Source organism: Cibotium barometz, chromosome 5, assembly GCF_041138505.1.
Source record: "Cibotium barometz isolate CiBa-2024 chromosome 5, ASM4113850v1, whole genome shotgun sequence".
NCBI classification, from domain to species: Eukaryota; Viridiplantae; Streptophyta; class Polypodiopsida; order Cyatheales; family Cibotiaceae; genus Cibotium; species Cibotium barometz.
The window spans coordinates 45,156,656-45,166,574 of NC_141050.1; the positions used below are offsets into that span (position 1 = coordinate 45,156,656).

The 9,919-nt window shown below is 40.3% G+C and overlaps 1 protein-coding gene across 1 annotated transcript; it reads right to left on the reverse strand.

Moving 5' to 3' along the window:
- Positions 1-1,102: 1,102 nt before the first annotated feature.
- LOC147638553 (epoxide hydrolase 2-like) lies at positions 1,103-3,433 on the reverse strand. Its single transcript, XM_086798458.1, has 5 exons — positions 3,272-3,433; positions 2,867-3,078; positions 2,533-2,715; positions 1,979-2,202; positions 1,103-1,811 (listed from the first exon to the last, which is right to left on the reverse strand). Exons 1-5 carry the CDS (start codon positions 3,339-3,341, stop codon positions 1,523-1,525), a joined length of 978 nt encoding a protein of 325 aa, XP_086654584.1. The 5' UTR covers positions 3,342-3,433; the 3' UTR covers positions 1,103-1,522.
- Positions 3,434-9,919: the final 6,486 nt, after the last annotated feature.

A 9,919-nucleotide genomic window follows, 5' to 3' on the forward strand; every position in this document is an offset into this window, starting at 1 on the left:
CTTGTATATACACTCCTCTTATTTTTGGTACTTGAAGCCACAGGACGTGGCTTAGCTTCGTGCTATATGTACATACAAGCACTTTTTCAGCTATAAATTAACATACACTCTTTTTATTTTTTTGGCTTTCAATTTTCTTATGCAACGTTCTATTAATTAATGCCTTGTGAACTAAACGTTTTGGAGTTGTAATGTTTTATTTGGAATTGTTATTAATGTCGGCTATAGACGTGCTTGCAAGAGTGCTAATTAAAATGCGGTTGGCTGTAAGAATTGAATTACACAATGTGAAAATGGAATTCCTATAACTACATAGCATACACAACATACACAGCATTCTGTTCAAGCACATAAAATTTAAAAAATATTATGTAGCGCGTCTATCAGGGCGTCTATAAATGCGTCTATATACGCGTCTATCTGTTCGAGAAGCGTCTATTTGCGCGTCTACAAATGCGTCTATGCATGCGTCTGTCTATTTTTTAAAATTTCTAGCAGAGCGTCTATTTACGCGTCTATATGCGCGTCTGTTTGCTATCTTTTAGACGCGCCTTCAGACGCGGGTCTGTAGACGCGCTAATAGACGTGCAAATAGACACGCTCGTAAGTTTTTTTTTAGTTGAGTAAACGCGTCTGTGTGCGCGTCTATAGGTGCTTTGTCTTGTTGTGTATGTACATATATACACACACACACATGTGTGTGTGTGTGTGTGTGTGTGTGTATATGTATGTATGTATGTATGTATACATTATATACAATGTATATAATGTATATATATATATATATATACATTGTATATATATACATATATATGTATATATACATTGTATATATGAATATATATGTATGTGTGTGTGTGTGTGTGTGTGTGTGTGTGTGTGTAGATACATATATGTGTATATATATCGATACATATATGTGTGTGTATATCGATACATATAGGTGTATATATATATATGTGTGTGTATATATGTATATATGTGTGCGTATATATGTATATATATGTGCATGTATGTGTGTGTGTGTGCGTGTGTGTTCTTCTTTCTTCTATGTGATCTTTATGTGTGTGTGTGTGTATCAAGTTTGACGACCGTGAGTATGTACACAAAGATGAGAGCGGTTAGGTCAAAGGAGGAGGAGGAAGTATAACCCCTCCGGTGGGTCTAGGTGTCTCTTAGATCTCCTATAAAGGAAGAGTACTTTCCGGAAGCTACCACACGGCAATAATTTGGAGGTTGAGGAAGCAATTTGGAGGTTAGAGAAGGAGTAGGTTCCTTTTACTCTAGGAATTTGAGAGGTATCAAGCTGAAAATTTTAGACATGCGAAGCACGGGTCACAGCTCACGCATCAGTTTTCCATAAAAGCTATGGAAAAGGGAAGTTGTTATCAAGCAGCAATTCCTCTAAGAAAAAGTAGAGCAGAGTCAAGGAGATCATGTTTCACCCGTGACCATTAAAACAACCGCTTTTGGGTCCTCTCTACACTTCCAGCGACATAGTGCCATGCCATGCCATCATGAGTCATGCCTCTTGAGGCTGAGAGTCTGTAGTACCACATGCACTGCCAAAACCCTTGAAAAATCCAAGGACATGATCATTCACTACCGCTGGTTTTTCTTCATGCAAGAAGTGCTGGACACCTTCCAGCACAACAATATCCTTGAGATTGGGCACATCGGCTCCCATCCCACCTCCATGTATGTATTCTTTAGCACCAGGAAAACCGTACACAATATCTTTGTCTCCTACAATGAACAGTGTTGGTACTGTCACCTTGCTACCTGTCCATGGAGCCGTGAGTTCCCAGGACCTGCAACACCACATCACACTCCTCAATATCAGCGTACGTTAACACCTAGCTAACCTTGGTGTGAAACAGTACTCTATATTTAAATACAGTATGAGGTGGCGTCGTCTCCTATATGCACACAAACACAAAGTCACTTATTATGATTCACAAGTGTGCGCGGCTCTTACAGGTCCAACGCCCTGTAGTAATTGAGGGGAGGAGTGAATCCATTTTTCTTGAAGGCAGTGACATAGAATGCAACATCATCCTCTGATATCCAGTCTGGAAGAGGCAGCTCCTCGGTACTTCCCTCCCAAAGCTCCAAGTTTTGAGACAGTGGAGAGCAAAACAATTTCTTGAAAAACAGCTCTAAGGACATTCTTGCGATCATTGCCTCTACTTTTCCTGGCTCCTGGGACAGTAGCGATCAAATTTATGACCACCAAGGAACTAATATACATTGATCAATGGGATTAAACCCTAGTTTAAAAAATAATTACTTACAGATGCGTCCAGTGGTACAAAAAGCAACACTAGATGTTAAACCCACCAAGATGGAACATTGCTTTTTTTTTTAAAAAGGTTTTACTTAGGCTGCCAATGAACCTATCTTCGCATACTTATCCGTCTTGTTAGAAAGGCATTCTATTCTAGTAGGTATCAGCAGCTTGGGCGGCAAAGGCGCCATGATGAGCTTCAATTGTTAACTCTTACTTTCAAGCTAATAAACAGCTGTTAGTACCTGAAATTTGCACATATAATGTTCTTCTCCATACGTGGACCTTAAATTTTGCACAAGGCTGCCAGCAGGGTGCCGTGGAAGGAAATGGACACCAAGACTGGCAAGTGCAATAACTCTATCAGGGCGGAATAGGCATAGGTACCAGCCAATTATAGCACCCCAATCATGGGCAACCACAAATGCCTGCAATAAAATAATGAAGCATGTTGGAAGATTTCCCAAAGCCTTATACGTAAACCCATGCTACTTCATGTATTCAGCTTCTCGATCCCAAGTACTAACATTTTTGGTGCATAGTACATAATAATATGTCAACAGGTTGCTTCTTCCATACCTTTTGGACTTGCAAGAAGTCGAGCAGGCCAATCAAATCACCCACGATATGCAAAAAAGTGTATTTTTCCACACCTTCTGGGGCATGAGTATCACCATAACCACGCAAATCTGGAGCTATGGCATGATATCCTGCTCTGGCAAACGCACGCATCTGCTTGCGCCATGAGTACCAGCACTCAGGAAAACCATGAAGGAATAGCACCACTGGACCTGCACACGACAAATTCCACTAAAATGAATGCCACTCCAAATTCTTGCCGGAGAGATGGAGCACATCCATTCCCAGACGTCATGAGCAGCCAGGATGTGGAGATCTAGACACAGCTAGATCTAGTCATCAGTACCCATGTTTAGGCGTCTAATTAATTGCTGATGAATGAGAGATTAGATGGAATATACAAACCTGAGCCCATTTCTGCGATGTGCATGTTGATGCCGTTGGTGGTGATGGTTCGATGGCTCACACCCTCCATGGTGGTGATGTATTAGCAGCAGCTGCAGTTGAAACAGCCTACAAGTTGTACTGCTGTAGGAGAAGCTTGTGAGTGTGCAGGAGATACCGATGTAGGTTTAGTGTAGTTTAATTAGAGGTACATGTAATTTGAAGGTTTCGAGATTCTTGGGTGACAATTCCCGTGTCTAGGAAAGATATATTATGATTATTTTTGACCCATATATATATGTATGTATTTATCAAAATGCTTTACAACTTATCATCATTACATCACTCAAGCCCTATTTAGTAAACTGCATATCAGATCCCATTTTTCGTTCTCAAATACAAAAGAAGATTTTCCCCAAGATATCTGATATCCAAGCTAGATGCTCACTTCAACCATGGCCGCTAATTGAATTGAAGCTCATGTAAGCTCACCAGTTTAAGGCAAATAAATAAAGAGCCTGGTCGCATGGGAACAACGAACCAGCCTTGAGAGTAGAGAGCGAGGTTGAAAGGTAGGTAGGTAGCAGGTCGCATGCTGCACCGTGATCCCCCGAACCCTGCTTTAAGGAAAGCCAATCAAAACGTTACAAATTTAATGGGTTGTGGGCTTTCTCAAGAAGAAGCAGGTTGTGTCTGCTTCTGGCTCCCAAGAAGCAGGTAAGGCTGTCGATGCCCTGATCACAATGTGAGTGTGAGTCTTCCGCTTCTTTGTCTTCTTGTGCAACTGATATATTATTATCTTTTCTAAGTTCTTAATATAAAAGCCATTTCCTTGGAAAGAAAGAAAAAAAAAAGATGAGGGTGTACATTGCTGCAATAATTTTAGACATATGAGACGATGGAAGGAAAAATAATCTTTAAAGATTAAAGCTCAAGAAATGACAAACAGACTTTGTAAAGAGATGAGAGACATGTAATAGGTCTCCGATTCCCCAAGTCCTATTGCCAATGAATGAGCACTTGTTGGCAGACCGCCTTTTCTTGTTTTAAAGCAGGGGTTAAGGTGTGGGCAGACCTTTGTGACTCTTCTGGCATGTTAAACAGAGACCAATTAAGAAATAAGTTTAACTTACAACGTGGCTGTGTTGATCTAGTTGTTCTAAGATGCAATGAATTGAATGTTATCATTCCTCATGTGGGCAAATGTGATTATAAGGAGTTTGCAAAAGCTCTTAGATGGGGATCTTCCAAGATCTTTCACAAACTCCCAAATCCATATACTGCAATCAATTTGGAGTTTAAACTTCACAAAAGGTGGGCTCTGAACTAGAACAAGCATCAATGGTCATTTCGTTTCAAAATTATTTGGGCCTTTGCCCAAGAAAGGAAGCACGTAATTTTGGTTTGGCTCGCTGTTCACAAAGCAATTTGGACGCAGGAGAGAGAGATCTGAAGTTGGGCTATGGGAATGGTCTATGCCCTCGATGTAAAGGAAATATGGAGGCCGCTTCTCATCTCTTTTACACATGCCCTGACACTGAACAGTTCCTGAAAGTGCTTAATGATGCCTTCGGGAAGACTAGAAACTTCCCACTCAGTTGGAAAGAAGTTCTGTTAGGGGAATGTCGACAGTTAGACCCCTTAATCTGGCAGTCTGTCAGATGTCTCCTGTTGTGGCATGTCTGGAAACAAAGGAATGAAGCCCTCTTTGGCATTAGAACTAATCACAACTTCTTTCTATTTCTTGACAGCATTCTCAAGCTGATAAAGCAAGTCCAACCTAGAGGTGAAAGTTCGGAAGCTGGTCGCTGGCAGGATCAACCGTGGAGAAAGTGGAGGAAACACTACAAGGGATCGGGCTCATACCCGCGCTCCTAGCTGCTAAAAATGACTTGTGAAAAAAAGTAGCGGGCCCGTGTATCAGTGCGTGTATCATCGCGGCCAGAGACATGCGTGTAAAAGCGCGTGTATAGGACTGCTTAGACGCGCTCATACACGGGCGTATACACGCGTTCTGTCAGTTCAGATGCATTTAGACGCATTGATACAAGCGTCTATACACACGTTTTGTTACTTTAGATGCGCTTATATATGCGTATTTCTCAGATTTTCCGCGTATATACACGCGTGTTTTACAGATTTTCTGCAGCAGCTGCAGTTGACTACAAGTTGTACTGCTGTAGGAGAAGCTTGTGAGTGTGCAGGAGATACCGATGTAGGTTTAGTGTAGTTTAATTAGAGGTACATGTAATTTGAAGGTTTCGAGATTCTTGGGTGACAATTCCCGTGTCTAGGAAAGATATATTATGATTATTTTTGACCCATATATATATATATATATATATATATTTATCAAAATGCTTTACAACTTATCATCATTACATCACCTAACTCATCATTCAAGCCCTATTTAGTAAACTGCATATGAGATCCCATCTTTCGTTCTCAAATACAAAAGAAGATTTTCCCCAAGATATCTGATATCCAAGCTAGATGCTCGCTTCAACCATGGCCGCTAATTGAATTGAAGCTCATGTAAGCTCACCAGTTTAAGGCAAATAAATAAAGAGCCTGGTCGCATGGGAACAACGAACCCGCCTTGAGAGCAGAGAGCGAGGTTGAAAGGTAGGTAGGTAGTAGGTCGCATGCTGCACCATCATCCCTCGAACCCTGCTTTAAACTCAAATTTAGGAATTTTAAAAAATATGCACAATTTTGGGACAATTCTTTGTTAGATCCAATACAATGTTTACTGTGCGATATGCAAGATTTATTATTGGATGTTCTAAACAAGCATTTGAATAATGCAATATGATTTATGTACTATTATACATTTGTAACAAGTATATATGATGTTGGTGGGATGTAAATTTGCCTGCACACACACATGACACACATGCACACCAAGAATTAAGTTTGTTTATATCACATAGCCTCCAGTTGACCATCAAACACAGAAACTTTAACAAAGAAAGGATATTCAATGTAACTTTAAGTTGTAAGAAAGACTAGGTGATAGAATTAAAAAGATCACCATCTGTATTAAATCAAAATTCTTGAACAATGGGTGAACCATAAATTTAAAAGCTTAAGAAAGCCTTACAATCTAAATAATGATTGAACTATGAGTTTGGTAGCTTCATACAACATTGCTAAAAGATTACGAAGCTAGTTGCCCATGTGCTAACTTGCTCAACTGCACTGACGTGTGATGGTGCCTCACTTTCATGTTGATTCAATCGATTCTGTTTGGCCTTGAGTATTATAGCCTTTGGAATCTTGATTTTCTCTGGAAGTCGTCCACCCTTGGGCTTCCATGCCCAAATGATGCAGCTAGTGTCTTCCCAGCGCTGAGGATCATTTCTGTTCTCTCGCCAATACTTGTTCCAGCAATCTTTATAAACCTCCACATCACTTGCATTCTTCTTCTTTGAAATTGGTGCCCAATATTGTATCTGAACTTGTAGGTAGTTTATCGAGTTGTTGTTTTGATCAACATCACTTGTTGTCACTCCCAACCATATTGGGTAATTTGCATCACAAGGTTGTATAAGCACAAAATCTCCTTTAGACACATCAAGAGTCGGGTTGAACTCTTCAGTAGGTCTGTTGCACATTGGACCACAATAATGGTCCTCATTTACATCAAACCTTTCATCTACATCATCCTCCACTTGAAGGTTAAGAGGCTCAGCTTTTTTGCATACACTCCTTGGCCAAAAGTCATGAAATTCAATGTATTCCCTTGCACTAGGGGTCTGCATGTTTAGCATAAGATTCTCCCAATAGGCAAGGACCGGATTGATCCACTTAGCATAATCACTTTGGTCTCCTTTCTCTTGCAAGTGCTCTTTCCACCAATTGACATGTTTTTTAAGCCCTCCACAATCTTCTCATTTTCCTTAACATACTCAAAGGGTGGCAATACATAACGATTCTTATTTTCAAAACCACAATTGTCAAGTTGCAACAACAACGTCCTTGGCAATCTCTTGAAAAATGTCCTTGAATTTGATGGCATTAAACTTGAGGCATTGACATTGCCCCTATCCTGCACATGTGTGTTAGTATGAAAGACTGACTGCATATGTGAAGAACAATTTCCCTCTGTATCCACATTTGTTTCTACATGTGTCTTTGCATCTGCATCCTCAATGCTCTGCTTGCAAAATGCATTTCTATCCTTTAGCACTTCCATATGAAAGATTGATTGCATATGTGAAGAACAATTTCCCTCTCTATCCACATTTGTTTTTACATGTGTCTCTCTCCATCCTCAATGCTCTGCTTGCAATATGCGTTTCTCTCCTTTAGCACTTCCATATGAAAGACTGACTGCATATGTGAAGAATAATTTCCCTCTGTATCCACATTTGTTTCTACATGTGTCTCTGCATGTGCATCCTCAATGCTCTGCTTACAATATGCGTTTCTCTCCTTTAGCACTTCCATATGCTAATACAGGGCCATAGTAGACAAAACACAATAAAAAAGATCTGTTCGTGGTTCTGCATCTGAGTTTTGTGAGCTCAAGTCACCATACATGTGTTGCTCTCCTCTTTCTAAGTTTCTTAAACATTTTGAGAGAGATGAAATTGTGAAGTTGGGATCACTGGCCATAACCCCAAGGCAAAGTGACCATAAGCTGTTTGTCCATGTCCACCATGAGTAAGCATTCCTCTTAAGGATACTGGAAGCCTCTCAACCCCATTGAGAGATTTAGGAACTGGTTTAATTTGTGGTATGGCAATCTTGCTCTGGTCCATCTTATCATGTATAATACACAAATACCTATTTGGGTTCATTTCGGAAGAGCTCCTCCAAGCATAGTATAGATTTCTACAACTCATTTGCTACAACATGTGTGCCCTTCTTTGTGCCATGTATCTAGCACGCTCCTCTTGATTTTTTGTTGTTGATTCCAGCTTGACCTTGATTGCCATACAATTGTTGCATTTTGAGAAGGTGCTGGTTTTTGATAAACTAACTGTCTTGAACTCTGTGTTCCACAATCTTGAGAGAATGATGACTGTGACAGTGGTCGGTATTCGAATGAGACAAGTGTGTCATTCACTTCACGCAATATGTCCACCTATTTGTACATTGCTGGTAGAACACGTTGGGGCTCGTGGGCTCCATGCATAGTTGTCCTTGACCTATGTGGCATTTGATCGGCATTATTATCTATGAAGCCCTGTATGATTGATTTTGCCATCTCAACATGTGTCATGCCCTTCCGTATTATCCCACTGTTACCATGACTGACATTACATGCACCATTCAAGAACTTCTTTCTGAGCCTATAGAACGTTGACTTACCAATGCCATGCATTACATACCATGCTTTACTACAAACCTTCTTCCCATCAAATGTGAACTCAAAGCACTCGTCATCTTGACCTTCTTGTCTATAGGCCATGCCCATGCAATCTCGTACAAATGTGTATCGTGTACTACAGCTCTGGTCCCCAAAAGTACCCTAGCTTGCATGATTTTGGATCTATCTCCAAATTGACATCGCTTCTCGTAACAATCAATGGTTGCGACGTTGTGAATGTTTACAACATCACATTTTTTGCTAGCTCCATGGGTTTTATCGTAATTTTTCATTACCCTTACCCTATAGACATAGCTCCTTTTCTTATTTGTCCCTTCAATGATATCATAGTCAGTGATCATGGCATCATGGTGTCTGTCTCATCAGAACTATCGCCATCATTGCTCTCTACATCATCATCCTCTTTTTCATCACTTGAATTGTTTAGGCTGTCAATATTTTTTTGCATGAAGTGATCTTGAATACCCTCATCAATAGAAGAAGATTCTGTGTCCTTCACTAATGGTTCACCATTCTCAAATGTGAGTTGCCTGATCGGCAAACTAACCAAATTCAAACCTGAAACACAAGTTGAACTTGGATGCAAAGATCCTTCTATAATGACACCCAAGCTACTCTCCCCTAGTTCTCTACAATTTATAGCCTCGTATGGGTGGACCAGCAATACCTACTCCATTGCCAAGTTTTGTAGATCTGTTGTCATCCTAGAGGATGACACTTTTCTCTTTCCAGCTCTCCCTATCTATAAAGTGATCTTCTTGATCAACAAGAAGTTCCGCAAAATTATCCTCTTTGGTATTAGTAATGTCTTTGTCCATAACAAGGTTGACCAATGGCCATTTGATGATGCTTCCAACTGCTTGAGACATTGTTCTTGCATCCATTGTGGCAAATGGAATGAGAAATGTGTCATCAAAGCTTTGTTGAACATGTATTGCTGCACATGTCTCACCAATGAATTGAAAACCACATGTTTGAGATGCATCAATGGAATGAATAACCCCGCGTGCCTTCCTTTGCAGAGCCATCAATGAGAAACACTGAAGCACCTTGTTTTAGACCCTCCAATCCCTGAGAAAATCAAGATCCCAATAAGAAAGATTAAAGCGATGTTTTTACGGTAGTACACAGAACTATAAATGTAATTCAATCTCAACATGAGTTTAGGCTCCAACCAAAGTTTGAATCTCACCTATCAATGCTAGTTTGCTAGGAGGCTAGGCTCCATCCATCTAATGCTAGCTTGTTAGTAGGAGGCTTCATGAGCCTCACCATCATATGTTAGTTTGTTAGGAGGCTCCAGTTACAGTTATCATCCTCACTTGCATAAT